General features: G+C 38.8%; 1 protein-coding gene across 1 annotated transcript; it reads right to left on the reverse strand.

The window, feature by feature from the left end:
- Window positions 1-1,502: 1,502 nt before the first annotated feature.
- On the reverse strand, window positions 1,503-19,550 carry lypla2 (lysophospholipase 2). The gene is made up of 10 exons (XM_085395610.1): window positions 19,509-19,550; window positions 10,514-10,606; window positions 8,909-8,940; window positions 6,136-6,201; window positions 5,828-5,875; window positions 5,607-5,677; window positions 4,168-4,241; window positions 3,944-4,045; window positions 3,606-3,776; window positions 1,503-2,581 (listed from the first exon to the last, which is right to left on the reverse strand). Exons 2-10 carry the CDS (start codon window positions 10,589-10,591, stop codon window positions 2,531-2,533), a joined length of 693 nt encoding a protein of 230 aa, XP_085251736.1. The 5' UTR covers window positions 10,592-10,606; window positions 19,509-19,550; the 3' UTR covers window positions 1,503-2,530.
- Window positions 19,551-21,006: the final 1,456 nt, after the last annotated feature.

Genomic DNA, 21,006 nt, shown 5'->3' on the forward strand with positions numbered 1-21,006 from the left:
TTAATCGGATTGCAAATCCATGGTTAATCCTTAAAAAGCAAGTGGACGAAGACGCCCACAAACTATGATCAAGTTCAAGCACCGATAGGGCAGGAATGGATCACCATCAATCAATATTCGACCCAGAAGCTGATGTGCTGCATGTCAGCAAAGGTTAATGCTGACTCGGCGTAGATGTGACTTATTTATCAATAAAAGTCTTTGATGTTGTCTACGTCATATCATAGAAACATTCAAAATAATCAAGTGTTTGAAACGCTGCCCACGACCATTAAAGTATTATTAGATATTAGATTAGATTATTATTAGAGAGTAAAAATATGGAAACCCCATGAATGAGTGTGTATGAATCTGCAGATACACATTAGAAAAATGAGTGACGCTCAACTCAGACGGACTTTTTTCTTTTTTTATTATTACGCATACAGGTGTTTTGGAAAAAAAAAAAAAAAAAAAAAAAGAGGAGAGACCACCTCAGCCTCACCTGAACACGTTTCCTTAATGCTCATCATTATAAACCAACACAAAAAAGGATGAGATGACAACAGTGACAAAACAACATTAAAAAAAAAAAAAAGTAAAAAATAAAACAAACCACAACAACACAACCCAGGAGAAAAGACACGAGACGAGAGGAACAAGTGGAATGATGAAAGAAAAAATGGCAAACACATCAAAGAGAAAATAACGGACCTAATTAGAGCAAAAAAATAAGAAAAATACACAAGGAGTCGAGGAGAGGAGACACATTCATCGAGTTGTGAACAACAATCAAAACAGATGCCTTTCATCCTTCTCTACTGGTTTTTTGTTTTTAAAACCAGGTTGGGAACAGTGATACAGCAGAACAGGAAATTAAGAAGAGAGCAAAATCAATATTCACAAAGGAAAAACTGTAAAACACCTGATATATATGTTTAAGCACACACACGACTCCTCAGAGTTACACTCCTATGTCCAAAGATCACAAGTTGTTCAAAGATTAACTTTGATTTTTTTTCACCCTTCAATTATGTTGGACCATTTTCTTGCCAAAGTGCTCCCTTTGTATAGCCATTATTTTCTAAAGTGGAATATAATAGTGTTGCTGACCTTTCCATATTTTATTAGTGGGGACCCAAAGGAGGGAGCGAGACTGTGTTGGTGTTATGGAAGAAAATGTAGAGGAAGTGTGTTTTACCAGAGGTTTAAAGAAAATAAATAGTGGAAATCAACAGGAATTCATGAAGAGGAGGAGGCTGTTAGTGGGGGTGAACCGCTGCTGAAACCAGTCATGGTGTGCAGTCTGTGCAGGTCTGCAGCCATCATCAGTCATTCGCCTTTAGGCCTAAAGGAACAAACTGAGGTACTTTCACATACAGATACATAGAAAGCAGATCAACCTGCAGGTGTGCACGCTTTGAAAGAAACAGCACAGGGTAGCACAAGTATCCACTGATTAGCTTTATTTCTGTTGGACTCTGATCATATACTTCCATGATGTTTGATCACATTTATTTAAAAAAAAAAAGAGGAAAGAAGCAGCATGGCAGCCTTGTGTGCAAGATTTAGTAAAAAGAGCCATTGCTGTTAACGATGCAAGACCTGGACAGGCCGCAGTCATGATTGGAAAGGATGGGTTGGCGCTCACTATCCCCGAGTCAAACTCTGTTGGGTACCCAACACTGGAGTGAAGCTGCAGTCAGACCAGATAACAGAAGGGTTCAGGAGACAGGGCGGGTAGGATTGCAAGCATAAACAAATGGGGCAATTACATGGCAGGCCTCTACAAGCTTGTAGATTATGCTGCATTTTATTTGTGTTTCTACTGCTTATGTTCATGCACCCAACTTTTAGGCTGTAGTCATAAAGCAAGAATGAATAAGAAGCCAAATCCACCTTTTTTCCCCTCAAACTCATGCACCTTGAGAGCAATCACATATTAAAGTTTCACGCGACTCCACCTGTGAAGCTAAGAAGGCACGTCAAACTGCAGGAAAAAGAATTAGGATGCATAATCTGGTCTGACTGCACCTTTAAACAGCGGTGTGTTTGCAGGCGAGTACCAACCTGCTTATTTGCTCTGTGTTAATCTTGATTTTCTTGATTTACAAAGTCACACAGCAATGCCAGAAGGATAAGTGTAGCAATGAGTGAGAAGCTAAATGATGTAAAAATGAGGGGAAATGAGAATGAGGCAACAGACAGAAGTTGTAAAACAGAAGCCAAACAGGAACTTAATGTTTGAGTTTTCAGTGTTTCTCCCTCCGAAGGCTAAGACGTGTGAATGCAAGCACTTCAAATCAGTGTGTTTGACAAATCTGTTAACAGTATGAGTGTTGCTGGACCGCAGGAGAAGATTTGGTTGGTTTAGCAGTGTGGGTCAAATCATCGTTATCATCGTTACTAAATATGTGCGTGTTCGTGTATGTTTGCTGTCTCGTGGATGTGTGTGGGAGGGGGTGCTCATGGCTGTTTCCTGTGGGAGAATGGCAGAAAAGGGGTGAAAGGTCAGTGTCTCAAAGGGGGTCACAGTGGGGATGAGGTGAGGTCAGATCCGGGGCAAAAGCTTCTCGATAAATTCCTTTACAGCTGCCATCTCCTGCAAGAGAGCAGACCAAATGTTGGTACAGTGGAGAAGCTGAACAGATGATTCAGGACTCATCTCAGCTGAAAAACAGGCTGGACTGAAAATGTAACGCTGAGGCTGTTCACACAAATGGAGAGAGCAGACTCTACTTCATCAGGAAACTTAGGGTTTTTCAAGAAAAATGTGTGCAGCAAAATGTTGCACTTTTTCTGTTGCTAGTGCAGTTTTCTTTCTAGCCATCTGCTGGGCTAACAACATCAAAGCCCGTGACACTAGGAAGCTTAACAAGCTGTGCTGGAGACTCGTATATAGCCCACAGACTTCATTATTGAGAGAAGGACGTTCTGTAAACTCCTACAACCCTGTTTTTCTGCATATATATGTGTATAAATGTTTGATTTGCAAACCTTCTTTAAGACTTTTCTTTTGATTCAAGTGTCAAGCTGTTAAAATCACAGCGTTTTAGAGACATCTACATTTGAAAGAACAGCTTTAGAAGCAAATCTGAAACATTAAAAATCACGGGTAATAAAAATTGTACCAGAGACCCAAGCGGTTCTGTTTTGATCTACCTGCAAAGTTTGAGCTGGAAGAGTGCATCATGGAAAAAAAAAAACAAAAAACAACAACCCTTGTTTAGAGTTTATCCTCTAAATCAGGGGTGGGGGAACTCGAGGTCTCAAGGGCTGGTGTCCTGCAGGTTTTAGATGCATCCTTGATCTAATACAGCTGATTTAAATGGCTAAATTACATCCTCAAACTATCTTGAAGTTCTCCAGAGGCCTGGTAATTGTCTTCAAGATTTTTCTCTTGAAATAAAAATTTCCTTATCTTTATTTCAAGAGAAAAACCTTCATTTAAAGGTTTAATTAACATTGCCTAATTCACCCAGGTGGATGATGCAATGCTTTTGTTTTGGTGAATGTAATCAGGTTGTCACAAAAATGTAAATTAGCTAAATATTTGATTCAACCTTGAAAGAAGTAAAACAAGCTTTTTAGAAGAAGTTATCAGTGTGATTTGTGAACAACAGTACCTGAGGACAGGAGCTGTGAGGGAGCCCTGGGAAGGTTTTAAAGGTAATCATTTGAGGGTTGACTATGGATTTCAGTTTTTCTGCCGTCATGGCACCAAACTGCACGGGAATCATGGCGTCCATCTCACCGTGGCACTGCAGGATTGGGAGGTTCTTATTGCCGCTTGACGCCTGTGGGACAGACATAGAAGTAGAATTTAGCTTTGAGCGTAGCTTTCTCACTAAAACCTTCTGGCAGGGTGACATGTTAAAAATCATATGAAGGTATCAGCATTGTGTTGAAAAGAGGAGCAGGCAGGGAAGGATGTTTCTCCTCTGCAGTGAAACTGTGACTGTACCGATGGGAAACTCCTGTGAAGTGGAAGCCAGCAGCTGAGGGCCACAACACCAGCCAACTGGTGCTGGCAGGTCAAGGCGGTATACAAGGACAAGGCCCCACCCTGAGGAGCAACACAGGAAGCAGACAACCTTTAATAGATGCATTTACGATATTGATCTTGTATATATAATAATGTAAATGCAATTCACAACATGTAGCACCAAGACAAAAAAAAAAAACCACCTGAGAGAAACCGCCAAGTATTATACGGTTTGGAGGGATCCCATTTCTGGCCTCGTGCTCGATTATGGCCTTGACTGTGAGAAGCAAGAATAACCCGTTAGTGAAGCCAAACAAAGGGGTGGGTAGCGTAGAAGAAGGAAGAAATAAGTCTTATGTGGCAAATTTCCAACAAAAATGTTCCACTTGACTTCCTGTCAACTTTGCAGCTGGCTTAAAAAATGTAATCCATACTTGGCATGTGGATATTCAAAGAAAAAAGTTTTTATAGCTGCTCTGAAGAGGGTGAAGACAGTCTTCATACACAGCAGTGACATTTTATAACAGTCTAAATAAGAGGATAACAGCACACACTTTTAGAGATTTTCTCTTTGAAGTTTATTTTTTGTTTGTTTGTTTTTTACAGACAAGTACATACGCAAAGACTGAACATTTTTCACAAACTAACTAATCAGTGTCAAGAGCATCCGTTTTAAATCGCCTACATAACATTAATCTTACAATCAAGTATAATCAAGCCTCTCATAGTCTTACAATTGAATTAAATTTTATTTACACAGCACCAAATCACAACTACAGTTGACTCAAAGTGCTGTATTCTTAAATGTTCATTAAATGATTAGAAAAATTGCAGGTGGTGGTGGTGGTGGTGGTGGGGGGGGGGGGGGGGGGTTTAAACCTTAAATTTTTAGCAGAGTTTTTGATCTATTTAACAGCAGAGGGATTTATGATATAAGAATTTAAAGCATTTCTAAAGATTCTCCAGTCTCAAATCTGGAGGCTGGGAGGAGACCCAAATCTCTGGTGGGACAATTTGTGCCTATGAACAAGAACAATCCATCCATCAAACATTTTGCCCTGAAGTTGCACTAAAAAATTTTCAGATTCATAGACTTATTTTGGAAGCTTGGCTGTTAATAATGTCATAAAGAGGGGATAATTTATAGGGTCATCTCAGGCATGCAGCTCTAGCTGTGCCTACAGAGCCGCTGCCTTCCTGGTGCTCAAACATTCTGCTTGTGAGTGGCAGCCAATCAGAAGAAATTTGTCTTAAATGTGGAGGAGCTAAAAACAGCTCATTTCAGAGTGATCTAAAAGGCTCCACCAAGGCCCAATATCACATAAAAAAGGGATTATATTGAGCTATTAGTGACAGAAATGTATTGCAGTAGAGCTGGAAAGCAGTATAATAGGTGTACTTTAAGTATTTCACATTTATATATTTAATGGTGTAAGCACCCTCTTTAGCTTAAGCTTCAAGGAGTTAAGGTGCATACAAGAGAAGATACTAACCACTAAATAGAGGGATGTAAGACCAGACTGAAGCTGCAGCAGTCTGGAAGCTTTCCAATCACCGTTTAATGACAGCGTATTAGTGCTTCCCTGCTATTATCAACCCACACACGTGGCCCTTGTTCGATATTTAAACACATTAAACTCACTGTTTTCTGCTGCCTTCTTGATTCCAGATTCGTCCTCTGGAGAGTCGGGGCTGAGACCCATGAGGTCAAACCTGCACACAAGTAAAGCCCAGCATAAGGAAAATGAATGGATACAATTGCAGTATTGTCAATGGCAATATGGGAGGCTATTGTGGTTTCCAGGGAAACAATGGCATCCAGTGTTGAGCTAAAAGGCCGCCTCTTTCATCACGCCAACTCACCACGCGGGCATCATCGACTTCATGTTGAGTGTAACGGGAATGGGGGGCCTGCAGCGGAGGAGAGGCAATGAAAACATGATGGGAAAACAGCAGCCAGGAGCTACGTTACAGTAACACATTATTAACTCCAAACGACTTGAATGACTGGCAAAAATTTGGCTTAAAACGCACCAAATAAACATTACAGAGCATTTATTTGCCTAAAAGTCTTTTTTTTTTTTTTTTTTTTAAATCAATCCACATAAGTCCCGACAAACAAAATTCTTAGAGGCATAAATCAAATCGTGACATGAGAAAAAAAGACTTACGCGTGGGGGCAGATAAACTTGACGTGAGGCAGCCGGATCCCAGTCAAAGTATCCGCCCACCCATGCCTGACAGAAAACAGAGAGAGCAGCTCTTTGTTCCTAATCAAGCAACAGTAAAACCACTAATATGCAGCACATCCACCCCAAAAGCATTACAACCAAGTCCATGAAAGTCACTTCTACGCTGAAGTAACGCGTGTAGAAAATTATTTCTCTTGATGTACAACGATCAGCATGTGTGAAATGATTTTTCATCTCCATTACAGAGGAGCACTAAAACTGTACTGAGGACAAGCTGTCATCATGTACTGATTTAAGTCGTTTTTTAAATTAGACATTCATAATGTTGTAAGTGCTGCTTTATGAAATTCAACCACATGAATGTTGGCACCAATTACACATGACTAAAGGCCACTAAATGCATGTTATTAAAGTCAAGTGCAAAAGCAGCAAGAGCCAAATGCAGGATTTTAAAATTAATTATTGTCATTAACTCTGCATCACCACCCTCTGCTACTGTGCTGTTTATGTAATGATTTGTACATGTAGGAATGTTTCTCCTGTGAATTTTTTGCTCACATTCAGCCCAATGAAACAAACATTTAAACAAAAAAAGGGAAATAACTCAAATTATGTGAACTATAATTACAAGGGAAAAAAATCAATTAGGTGCCGCTTAAAGTGTGATCCAAAAGGTTTGGGCAGCTTTTAAGAATCAGTTCATCTTCTCTTCCATCTCTGGCCTGCTTTCAGCCTGGCTCCCATTTTTAGATCGCTCCCTGGAAATCATGTTTTGACCACTTCATCACAGACCTCAGCTTCTCTTTCAAAGTGACATGGTTTGTGTGTGATAATGATGATAACCTATATTAAACACACATATCTGCATATACATATACACAGATATATGTGTGCATACAAAATCAACAAAATCTATGTGACATGAAATACCAACTCAATCATAATGTCCGACTTGGAGTAGGAAGGAGCAGGTACATAAATATTAATCCCTACACCATGCTCAACACTCTGTTGGTTTATCATGATCATCGGCACACCCACTTCCCTGTCTATGTCTATGTACAGACATAATGATTAACATAAATATATATATACTATCAGGCATCGTTTTCAAATTTCTCCAAAAGCAGGTTTTGGAAATTCTTTGAACTGAATAATGCTTGAACCTTGTTGCAAGTCCACTGGAAAACTGTTCCAGTTATACTCCATAAATGGAAATGCAAAACGTTTTAACTATTATCCACATATCAAGAGTCTTGGTGATGAGCTGAACCACAACACAGCAGGTTTCAGCTGAAGAGCCTGCAGTGCCCAGTCGCCCAGAAGGAATCCTGGTCAGATACCCAAACCACCTCAACTGGCTCTTACTGTGAGCCCTTCTTGAATAGTGGAGCTCTTCATCCTACCTCTAAGAGAGAATCCAGACAGCCTTTTGGAGAAAAGTACTTGTATCTGCAATTCGATTCTTTTTGCTTGACTCAGTTTGTGTCCACAGGTGAGAGCAGGAATGCAGGGTGACCAGTAAATCCTACAGAGCTCACAGTGTCCGTGCCTGAACAGGCGTCCACAGAGAAAGCAATTCACTTGCAAATTGGTTTGCAGCTGACAGGTGGTTGCTAGCAGATAGTTCAGGCTCTGGTTACCTAGGCAACCCTCTAATATATTTACTACCCTATAATACGGTATGTCAATCAGTGGTAATCTTTGCTCTCAGTGGTAGTCACTTCAATCACTCGCCTTGAAGTTGAGAAACTGCAGACTCGCTTTGTGTTTGCCTGGCATCACATGAAATCGCTGAATATCGCAGACTTTCTACATTGTTGCCATGTTACTGCTAGCTGTTTCCTGTGTGGACGCCTCTTAACCCTAGAACACTAATGTCGCGTGATTTTCATCAAGTGTTGAATAAAAATTACTTAGTGGTAATTTCCAAGGGAAATTCATATGGTAAAACATTTATAGTCAGCTGGTCTTTTGTTTTTAAAACTTTTCCCACAGATGTCAGAGATTCAGTGAGAATGCACCTTTACTTGACAAGGCTAATGTGTCCCAGGAGTGAGTGGACAGTTTCGTCATTTCTTTGTTTTATTGGGTATATTATATCGGATAAAAATATACCCAGCATTAGTGATAGTGTTACAAAACTGGACGTTAGTGTTGTGGGGTTAAAGCAGGCATTATAATTGCAGCTTGCTTGATGTATGCCTGTAGGTTGTATTCACAATTGCTGCACTGTTGTGTATTGTCTCCAGAGATGAATCCGCACTAAGAGAGCCTAACACTCACCATTCGATAATGAAAACTGCATCTCTCTGACCCAAGCGCACCCTAGCATACTTTATGCCTTTATGTTGCTACATGAATGCTTTTGGGTTTTTCCTCCACCATACACTCTGAATTTGTCCCTGTAACATTTTGAGCTGTGCGAGGGAAACCTTTAACCAGAAATGATGTGGTCTGTAGGTGATGGCATTTGAGGCTCTGCTCATCACCTGTTCTATTCACCAAAAGCAGCTCCCTCAGATTTGGCTCAAAATACAAATCTTGGTAAATGACTGTTTTGACAAAAGAGGTAAAAATACAACGAGTGGTCAGACAAAACTCCAACAGGGCGATCTACAAAAAAAAAAAAAAGCGGCCCAAAGGTGCACAAGAAGATATCCTTCAAGGTATGATCAGAAACTTTTTAACTGCAAACTGGAACTGAACTTTTTAACTGCACCTCACAGAAAACAGAAATAAAGTTACTCACCCTGAGTCTCCCAAACCATGAAGGAAGATCACCTGCAGCACAGATGGAGACAGCAGAATTATTTTCTCTTACACAGGCTTCACAAATAAATGGGAAACACTTCCTTCTAAATGCAGACACAGAGGCCTTATCTGTTCCCAGTACTGATTGGTAACAGAAACTTTTCTTCCTGTGATCTGGACAGTATGTTCAAGTCCATCTTGCACTTCACAGATGAAAAACAAAAAAAAAAAACCCCTCTTTGATCTTCAATACAATTTACCAGCCTTCTGGACACAGAGTGCTACAGCTACAAGTTTGCAGAAGAAAACCAGGTGCCAGTCTTACATTCCTGCCAAGATCTACTCTCACTGCGAGTTTCCACACATGATACTTCCTGCAGAGAAACCATGAAAGGGACTAATGACAGTTCAGAAGACTGGCAACTCGATGTTTGTTTGCTAGAAGTCAGAGAATTGGCTCTTTGCGCAGATCAAAACACTTTTCTTCCATGTAGGGTTCAGAGCTGGAACAGTCAGCTTTGATCCTGATGTTTAACAAAACCCTGCACAGTATCCAGTAACAGCCTGATAAGAGACTTGTTTAATTTTCACTCTGAGATCCAGCTGAGTGTTGACACAATGGGCCTGATTACTCTGCTGTAACACTCGTTACATGTGCTGCTGCAGGTGAAGCTACAGGTGAGCCATAAAACAGGACTGGCACGGCTACAGAAGTACAAAAAGTCCAATTTCTTGATATTGATCACAGTGCTGGGTGGAAATTTGTATCTCTATCTGTGTCTCTATGTGTTAGCCCTGCAACAGACTGGTGACCCATCCAGTGTGTACCCTGCCTCTCGCCCTATGGTAGCTGGGATAGGCGCCAGCACCCGCCAGTTCTATATTTGTTCTAACTACATTTCAAGAAATGTTTGATTATTGTTTTTATTAGGCCCTCAGATGGGTCAATAATTGGCAGCAACACAGATTTGCATGCATTTTAGTTTTTTTCGTGCTGTCAGATATAAAGCAAACTGACATTCGTGATCCCAAGGACATGTCCCCAGGACCCTCTGAGGGCTAGTATTGATTTGTGGGTCTTTGTGTAGGTGGCTTATTATTTAGTCAGGTGTGTAAAATAAATGAAAGTTTTAAAAATAACATTTTAATGTGATCCTAAAAACAAAAAAAAATTAAATGACAAAACCACACTTAATCGGGAGCTTGTTCTGCTTTTAGCTAAGTATATAAACACCATTTTTTCTGCGACTGTTATGGGTTTTTATTTATTTATTTATTTATTTTAATTTAAATTACACCTGTCTTGTTAGCCTGAATGTTTCCACAGCACAGATGTGACACCAAGGTTCACCATACTTCACAGAAGTGTGAAGTGCCGCTCGGAAACAATTTCCATTCGGTCTTACGCCAAACTTCGTGTCACAAGTGACAGCTTTGAGTACCTCATAGTCTTTGTCTCACCTGTTTTTCTGTTTCTAGTTGGGCAGAGTTGCCCAAGCAGCCAAAGTCAAAATTAAAAGCACTGTTTGATTAAGGCCACAAAAAACACTCCAGCAGCGTTTGAGGTAAATAAAGTTATATTAGGTTTTGTGCTTTCACTCACCGCCGCGGTCTCCTTCTCCACCCCAGACACTGTCACAGCCTCGGCGAGCAGCGGCACAGACATGTTGTTGCCACACATACACTGTAAGAGGTGCTGGAGACAAAAACGAGAACAGGAAGAAAAAAAAAAGAAAAAAAAAGATTTCAGCTGCCTGCAGATTGCACAGTGAGAAGCGACTTCAAGCTAAACAAAATGCTTCATTTAACATTCACACATTTTGAGATAATTTAAGCATTTTCACAGTTTTCAGTCCTTCGCGTTAACTCTAAGACTTTTTACACAGCAGATCAAAACTGTAAAATCCGCTCAAAGTTCATGGCAGCTTCTTTTATTCCTGTAGCAGAGAAGGAAGTTGAGTCATGACACTAATCTTCCGGAGCTTTTTCTGGAGGATACATGTTTTTAATACTAGAAATCACTGGATATCACACAGCTCCTTTACTCCAACAGAATCAGCTCTAATCTCAAATCAAACTGGTTTAATAATATAACATTTTCATATTCGCCTAACAAGCAAAAGATCATCAGTTTGATGGTGTTATGGTGACCTCTCACGAATAAGGGAGCACCAGAAAGTAGCTTCTTCACTCATATTCTAGTTTTTCTGTTTCATTTATATTTGGAACAGTTCTTGCTTTTACTTTCTCTTTCTATCTTTGTCATTGTCATCCAACAGCCTCCTTGTGGATCTTGAATGTGCCCCAGGGGCTTGAAACTACTCATGATCTGGCATATTGGATGGCTTTGCAGAAGACAAAAATTACAAAGGAGGGCGGCTTAAACTTTGGACTCTGACATGTTCTCTAGAACCAAGTTGACAAAAATTTATCAAGATGAACCAGGTTAACTTAATAGTTAATTTAATCAGAGGCAGAGGTCTGAATCACAGTCAGCTTTAATACACGCAGCCTTCATACTGACATTACCCACGGTATACCACACTCCACCAAAGCGAGGTGTTTAAACCATGCTGATTGATTGTAAATCTGATTGATTTACATTCTTTGATTTACTGCAGCAGGATTTATTTTACCTGGCTGAATGTGGAAAAACTAAGAGGAACCAGATGAAGATTCAGTTATTTATTGAATTTATTTATTCAGTTATTTATTGTATTCAGTTATTTCTTACAATGTCCACTCAGAGCTCAGTTTATACTTGTTGCGCGGCTCTCAGATTTTGTACCCTGGGAGGCTCGGCTGAGATGAAAGGTGCGAGCGTATGATACTGTCAGTCTTTGCTACGATTTCAATGATAAATCACTATTGAAGCTCAGATGTTTTCAGATTACAGAGAGGGAGAGACAGCTTTCTGTTTGTTGATGTGTGTTTTTTTATGAGTGTTGCCATTCATACATGCATTCATGAGTGTCAGCATTAATGGTTACTAGGCTGTGATATCGTCACAGGTGGAGAAGCCAACAATAAATGCAATGATCACAAACTTATTTTAAGAGCAAACTGTGCTGCATGAGTCCTGTGAACTTAAAATAGTTCCATTAATATAACGTGCAACTGTAAATTTATTTGGCAATAAAATTAGAGATGCGCACGACCAGAACAGTTCTGCCCGCTACTCAGCAACAAAAAGCTGTTTGCAGCTATGACCAACCTACAACAGACATAGCGCAGAAGCATAAATCTCTTAGATCTCACATGGTTAAACTACTTTTTCATATTTTCTTAATTTACAACGGTTATAAATTAGTAATGATTTGCAAACCAAGTCAGACTGTGACTGTAACCACTGCACAAAGGTTGACTCCTATCAGGTGACCTGTGCAATCGCAAGTGGTCGTGAGTGTGCAATGCCCTCAAACCTGCGAGCAACCATTTAGTCACCGCAAGTTCCAGCCGGTTGCAGATTGTAAACAAAATTCAATGAAATCATCTGGCAGCCGCCGACTGTTTCAATGTTTTTTAAGTAACATTGGTTTTTCTGTAAGTTTTCTTTACATCAGCTGTGACAGAGTAAACAGATGTACAGACATGCTGCTAGTAGCACATGCTGCTACTAGCAGCATGTAAGGTAGCATTGCTAAGGTTAACCAGTTTAACTAATCTGACATCAAGCAATTTATGAGACTTTCAAATATGATCTGATAACTGAAAAACATATTTAATGATTTGAAAAGGCGCTTAAATAAACACACATTATCTGTACAGACATATCTGAACTTGGCCTGCCACACTGGGGTTAATTTAGCCTCCTTTTGGAATGCTTTCTTATTTTCAGACTCATCTATTACTCTTATTTTCTTCTCCTGTTTAACTGACCAGTAAATCAGTAGCCAGGAACATCACTAAAAACACCGAGTTGGGTGTACTGTATTATAAAGAACACGGGCCAATATATGGAAATCATGCTGGTAGAGCTATATTTACACTGGATTATGAAGTTCATTACATTTCTCCTTCTCTAAGCCTCACTGCTCATTCAATACCAAATGTTCACCTCCCCAGGATGTATTCAAATATTTAAATAGAGCACAGCCTATTCAAACCAGGGGCTGTACAGATGCATGTCGAGAGTTACTTGCGTGTAGCTCAGAAGGACTGGATGTTATTTGGACATCAGCGGTGACATTCAACAGCTCTCTGTGTCAGTTATAAAAACCTCATTATCAGTGCAGCCATTCATTTGTCACACGGGAACAACAAAGGTCAACATATCGCTCACACATGCAAACACATAATGGAGCTGCTGGTGAAGGTAAAGCAGTCAGTAAAAAAAAAAAGCATTTGTGCCATGCAGGTTTCTGTAGTCAGCAACTGAATAGACTCATCAAATAAACTAAATGCCCTCTCTTGACTGTAAAATGGACCGCTGACTGGCGCGATTCAGCCGTCAATAACAGGCAGGAGATCAGGTTGTTGTTTTACAGTAAAGTCCAGCAGTAAAAGCCTCTAACATCCTGATGTTGTTGGACAGGATATGGGAGACGGGACGGGTGGGTCAGACAGCAAACTGTCCAATTGGTAAACGGGCAACAAGGAGACAAAGAAATATGGAAGCACAAAGGTTAATGTATAAACCTTCAGCGCCTCAGCTGTTAAAATTTCACAGATGTTGAGATCAAGCAGCTAAATGCTGCACGTGCTGTCAGTACCAGGTGACAAATCATTAGCTGAAGGTCATATCTGCAGCCGAAATATGTGAAATCCGAAGTGTGGACAATAGAAGTCTGTTCGTTTTTGCATCAACTGATAAATGAGTACTAGATTAATAATGAATGGGCAAGCTGCAGGAAATAGCCTTTTTTTTTTTTATGGTAAACAGGATTAGCAGGGCAAAGAGTGAAAATTTGTTGTAAAGTTAACATTTTGTGTTTTCCAACAAATTGTGCTGCTTTTTCTGCACAGAGTGAATATGCATGAAAAAAAAAAGGTACTTCTACATCCAAACAACTTGTTAAAAACTAAAAGAATATTGCTGCTCAGCTCTCAAAATCTGAATATACAAAATAATATGTTCAGTGAGCTATTTATGCTAAAAGACCACCAGATTAATAACTGATTCCTTACAACTTATAAACATCAAAGAATTACATTTTTCTATCTAAACACATTTAACTTAAATAAATATTTGGAACTCTAAGGAATATAAGTATTTAATATTTCATTAAAAAAGGCACAAGTTAGATAACTGAGATTTTGATGGACAGGTTAAAATCGTCTTGATCTCGAGGTTGGAAGCCATTTGACTAAAATCCCAAATTTTATTTCTGAATTTTTCAGTGTAATTAAGCTCCTTTCTTCTAGGTCATTCCATGCTGCTTCATCAAACTATCTGAAAAAAAATCCAGGGTAAAAATAAACTTCTTGATGGGAATTTCAAAAAAAAAAATATTCAGGTATCTATCATCAGTTTTCTCAAGGGATAAAGAGAGAAAAATATCTAAAAATACCACTAACATTATTTTTGAGCAGCCATTTTATTCAATATTTTTATGAAATTCTATGTAAAACTAATTTAACTGCTTCACGAATATGGACTCTAAAAAGTGCAGTGTAGTAATGAAGTATTTGTAAGCGGCCAACGCATGTGGTAGCACATTATGTGTCAGCTACCTTGTGGTTGTGTTTTTATGCAGCGACAGTCAATAGAAACAAAATGCTGGGACTTCATTCCCCTTCTATGTTTCATATTTATCCCTCAAGTTTTTCAGATTCCTTGTACATTTCCATCACACCATTTCTGGTAGCTTCATCAATCCCGCTCAAGGAACTGCCATCATTTTGGAGTCATTATTATTATTATTATTGGGGGAATTGACAGTACTGAACAGGCCACTCACAATAGTTTTGGTCTGCGTCAATGTGACATTTACTTTACATTTCTAGAGAGTTGCAGGTCAGGTTACGGCAGAGGGGTTTCAGATGGGTTTGCAGTTATGACGTAGCTATGATGTAGACATTCATCTGAAGCATAAATTCCCACAAAGTCCCTACACTGAAGATAAATAAAAATGATTTTTTTCCCCCTCATATTCATGCCTTCATATGTGTGAAACCATTCACCTGACCATTTTAAATAATAGTATGTGACTTGTATGTAAGAAACTGAATAAAATATTCTCTAAAAGCCAAAGTGAGGTTTTTACAGACCACAAAATCTGCTATCAGTGATCGGGTGTTCAAATATTTCAGGAACTTCAAGCATCCATCATTCCATCTTAACATGAGCTCCACTCCTGTAGTCCAATTTCACAGACCAGATATTTACCCTAAAAATTTGAAGGACCTCTCTTAAGTAGTTAACTTTAAAATCATGATACTAGAAGAACATCTAAAAATACCTGAGCAATTTTTTACATTTTGTTTCAATTCTATTATATACATCATTCCTCTGGATATATATATATATATATATATATATATATATATATATATATATTATTTATCATTATCTCTTCTGTACAATTTAAAATGAGCTTACTGTATTTAATTTTATTGTGCTATTTTACATAATATTTTGGCTGCTCAAACATGAAAATGTCGCAACCTATAAATACAAATACAAAATTGTTCACCTTGTCTTATAAACTTGTTCTCCTGGTTAAGTAAAAATGGAAAACAGACCTCATTTCTGAGTTTTTTCTGCAAAAGATTTTAAACTGAGTAGGAATTGCTCTTTTTTTTTAAGAAACACACAAGAATCCAATTAAAGAGCTTGCTTTAAATAAATACTAATCCAGCATTAACAAATTGAATTTAGCTGCACTCCAGACGCTGACAGGGAACAGGCAGAGACATAGAGTGGGCAGCATGAATGCAGAAGTGAAAGAAAGAAAGATGATAAGAAGATAAACGGAGGAGTGCAGGTACAATCGGACAATCTGTTCAAACAAGTAGGACGAGCTCAGGAAACATGGTAGCATAAGCAAAGAAACAATTAATCTCCGTTATACAGTTTTTTCTACCTGTTATTGTTCAGCAGATTTACAATGACCCATAACCCAGAGACCCAGCACAAAGCATTGTGTGGGCTTTCAAAGTAGGCTCCAAGAAACAACGGCTCACTCACTCTCTATGTGCTTCTGGAGGAGGCTGCTGGTTAAAAATAGTGTACCACCATCAAGTCCAATTCAAGCTGCGTCTTAAAAAAAATGAAACAAGCCTCGTTTTATTTAACTCTGCAGTTTCCATCATCAAAAATCTCTCACTTTACTCAATAATTATGTAAAACAAAGCAGCCAAAACGTTCATATTTATGCATCATGCCACAAATGGTAACCAGTTATGGAATGACGAGAAGAACGGCATCTAAAATATGCCGGAAATTTTACAAATCATGTGCTCCAGGGGCCAATCTTTTGCCTTTACACTAAATGTTTAGCTTGATTATATGTTTAAAGCTCACAAACACTAAAACTGAAACCACTGATAACATTCCAGTACTCAAAGATTTACAGCCAGGACCAACACCTCAGCATCAGAAATGAAGATCTGTTTCCTGATGTTCAATTAAAAATTATCCCAAATTGCATTTCAGATTTACATCAGTTCAAGTCTTTCTGGTTCTATCTCCAAAATAATGAGGATCTGCTGCTTTTTTCACAGTTTTGTTTGACTGCAAATTCTAGCATTCCCGGTTCTGAACAGTTTTTTCTTTTTAATTTCAAACAGGTTTTCATTGTATTTTCAAAAACTGGTGGCAGTGTTTCTAACCTGTTAGTTTAAGCTAAGCTAAACATCATAAACAACTGCTTCCCTCCATTCTACAGTGGACTGCAGTCAGAGAAATAAAGGATACTTTATTTACTTACTTAGATACTTTAACCGCGTAAGAACAATTCTTATTATTTGCCGTGCCCCATTACAATTTGAAATAATTCCCTCTGATGTTGTCTCTCGTTAAACGTTAACTCCCCACCAGGAAGTAGATGCTTTAATTCAAAGCACGTTTATTTTGTGTCACTGTTCAATCTGTTTAAATCAAACTGTTATTTCACACATGGTGTGGTGCGTGTGAGCAGATGTGAACACGGTAATCACACTCAGGTGCAGTAACCGCACTGAAGGGAGCTTGGAGGGGGTAGTCTGAGTCAGTTTCGAAAGAACTCCAGACAGGTTTGTTATAGTGAAGAGGTCAATGCTGCAATTTTGAGCTAAATACCTTCCTGTTGAGTACCATAGATATATAGAGTACACAAACTGAAACAACTAGCCATAAAATGAACCAAGTGAAGTAACTTCCCCACCTCGTACTGTAGTCCAAGAAAACTGCACTTTTCCTGCTCCCATCCCAAGTAAACAAATTAGAGGTGAGAAAATGCTATTAAGAACACTTCAAGTGACCAAGCGCGGTCATTTATGATCCCGCTGTAAATTTATATGTGCTATTGTGATGCGTTTAATTCGTACCATGAATGTTATCAGTCTACTTCTGCAATTTTTCACAATAACTTCGGAGTATTTTATAATAATTGATAAACGACATGGAGAGGATAGCATAAAGGTACTTTTTGTAACACACACACACACATATAATATATGCATGTTTTTCTATACTGAATGCTATGATTGTAATTTTCCATTTCTAATCACGACAGTGAACCATGAATAACAGACATACAATAACAACACGTGCTGCAGTGGAAGCCTTGAGGCAGATGTCCAAAGAGATGATGAATTAGTATTTTAAACACAACACATCTACAAACAACATGTTTGTTAAGATTTGGTGTGATGCAGACACCTGGTAGTGAAGGATAAAAGTAAAACTGCTAGTAATGTGTTATTGATCAAACTCTTCCTTTAATAACCACTCCATCTGTTCTTTTTTTTGGAATTAAAAATAACACAAGTACATTGCAATACATAAAACTCTCAAACATATTTTCCGTTTTAAAATAAATAAAGTATTTTTCTTTACCACTTTTATTGAAACAAACACTAACCACAGGTTTGTAATAAGGAGCAGCAGAGATTGCATAAATAAAGTTGCTTCTGATAATTTTTAAAATGTATTTTTCAATAAAAATGATTAAAAACCATAATCAGTTAAATTAGAAACATTTTTTAGACATCTTTCGTAGCAAAAAAGTATTTCTATATAAAAGGTACATCTACATAAAATATAAAAACTGTCTTTTTAGTCTGTAAAATAGCTTTGTCTCAAGAGCTAACAAGACTTGTTTGTTCTTCTTAAAGTATAATAAATACACATTTTCCATCAATCGCGTTGGATATCATATTAAAGAAATTTGACCTCACTATTGATCAAAATCATTGTAACTTCGTGCCGTAATTTTGCTATTTTTGCCTATACAGAACACTCAAAAGTTACTGAATCAGGCAGGAAATGTAACCACTAATGCTGTAACACCACACTGCATTATCACATCATAGTATCTCGATTTATAGTTCATCTTTCCCTGATTTTAAAGGGTGTAATGTGATGAAGTGACACTTAGAAAAAGCACTACTCCAGTGTTGACTGACCGAATGATTAACTATATTCAATGAAAAGCAGCAGCTCCCACCACTACTTTTAGGTAAAACAGGCCAAAAAAAGAAAGAAAATGTAGCCTGTTTGGACATCACGAGTCTCCATCCTGCGTGACTCCAATTACGTTTAAATCAAACACAAAAACCAGAGGCGTGCTGCAGTGTGTGCACGTCAAAGAAAGACACACACACACACACACACACACACACACACACACACACACACACACACACACACAGCAGCAGCAGGCTGCTGCACTCAGCTCAGTGGCTACGGATGGCTGGCAAACAACAGGATAATATGCGGCAGTGAGTGACAGGCACCCCCCCACCACCACCAAACACACCACCATCCTACTCCCCCTCCACCACCAGCAGTAGCAGCAGCTAACCCCGCTCCCCGCCTGCTGATGGAGGGTTACAGCTCGGCTGGCTAGCTGATGTCAAAGAAGACAAAGCGAAATTTGTAGAACGCCTCACGGCATCGGATAAAATGAGTTGATATGGGTGTGTGAAGCAGAGGAAGCGGGTGGTGTCGAACAGGAAAGAGACAATGAATGGCTGAAGCTTAGCACTGATATGCGCCTCATCCTTATCCTCGGTAGTGATGGCATTCAGCAGCGCAAAGCCTCTGCTGCCCCAAAAACACACACTGCCTGACTCCCGACCATGCGCTCGGGTTTAATCCAGGTTTAGCCGACCACACACACACCCACACACACACACACACACACACACACACACACACACACACACACACACACAAAATAACCGGGAACAGTGGGAGTACAGCTGCTACTAGCTAACGTCGCGCACGCGCGCGCACACACACACACATTAACTGTATTGTCTCCAACCGGTGTGTCTCTGTTTTTGGTTACTTCGGACAAACGTTACGAATCAAATTCAGACCCCAAACCCCGCCCGTTTTTAGGAGACCCTTTAAGCACTAAAAGGACCCCGTTAAGGTCCCATTCGAGTAAGGATAAATGATTTAAAATTACACCCACGGCCCGCTAGCTAACACAGACTCATACACTCACCGCTTTGCTGTCCCAGTTCACGACGGAGCGGAACTTCCGCTACTGGCCGCTCACAAGCAAGGGGCGGTAAAGTGCGTGGAGACGTCATCGTGTAACCACGCCCGCTGTGGTCCGCATACTCTTGCTTTTATTATTCTTATTTTAATGTAATTTTTTTCAGTTTTACATTATATCCAAATTAGGGAGTAAATGTGAGCGATTCTATATTTTTACTTCGAGTTAAAAAATCTTCACAAATAATCCCATTAACTGCATATATAGCTTTACTAACTGCCCACTGTTAACACCGTTATTGCACAAACGTCTTTTTTGAATGACTATGCTTATATTTAACACATATACTTTTTTCTGTATCCATAAAAGATATTCTAAAATGTTCCAATTTCATTAACTATGGTTTTCGATCATTTTTATAAAAAACAAAAATCACTAGTCACTAGAATAAAACATTAAAGCTCTAGATGTGTTTGAATAGCTAGTACCAGGCTGAATCTCCCTTTTATCTTCAGAGTTGCCTTAATTCTTCATGGAAAGCATTCCCATGAGATTTATTGGCTGCATATCAATGATATGAATCTCTGTTTCACCACATCCCAAAGGTGCTTTATTTGATTGAGATCTGGTGACTATGTAGGCTGTTTGAGTACAGTGAACTCATTGTGATGCTTCAACGACCAGTTTGAGATGATTTGAGCTTTGTGACATGGAGCATTTTCCTTCTGGAAGAATTTCCTTCTCAGAATTTAAAAAAAATCCTGTATGTAAATTGCTTTTTAAAAAATGTATATATTTAATTTGCTTCTATTATAGTTTACACATGTAGAGGTTAGTTTATATCATATCGCAAGAACTGTTTATGTGCCACTTTTTTCCTTGTTGACCTAAAATGAGCTCATCGGAGCATTTTAAAAATAAGGTGGGTTTTTTTTTTACAAAAAGGCCATTCATACCGAGTTCACACATTCCTGTAAATGACTCCCACAGAGTGACTGAAGACTCAATTTATTTTTACTAGCAGACTATTACTAAGAGTGCCATGATGTATTTGCAGGAGGGGAAGAGTGTATAGGTCATTGTTAATGGTATAATAGGAATAAGTATTCACTGAAAAGCTCTGGGAAATTGCAAAATGGATGTGACACATTTATTATAGAGCTGTGAAAGAAAAAGAGAAACTTGAATACTGACTGCAGCTTTATTTCCTTCCTGATTTCATAAACTTCCTTTCACTCAAACAAGCACTGTGATATTATTGTAGAGACAAACGGAAGAGAAAGAAATGTATTAGGTAAGAAAAGGCTCTGAAACACTGGTGAAACATGCCTGCGGTGACAAAAGGATCCACTAGATGGCACAAAATATCTTCCACTTGATAAAGAACAATTTGCTGGCTTCACAAAAGTCTTTAAAATTATTTAAGCAACTCCAATAACTAAATTGAACTACTAAAAATACTAAATTGGTATTTGTATGTTTATTATGCATGTTAGTTAATAGG

Source organism: Rhamphochromis longiceps, linkage group LG22, assembly GCF_057381845.1.
Source record: "Rhamphochromis longiceps isolate RC_006_pf linkage group LG22, R_longiceps_female_GT1.1, whole genome shotgun sequence".
NCBI lineage: Eukaryota > Metazoa > Chordata > Actinopteri > Cichliformes > Cichlidae > Rhamphochromis > Rhamphochromis longiceps.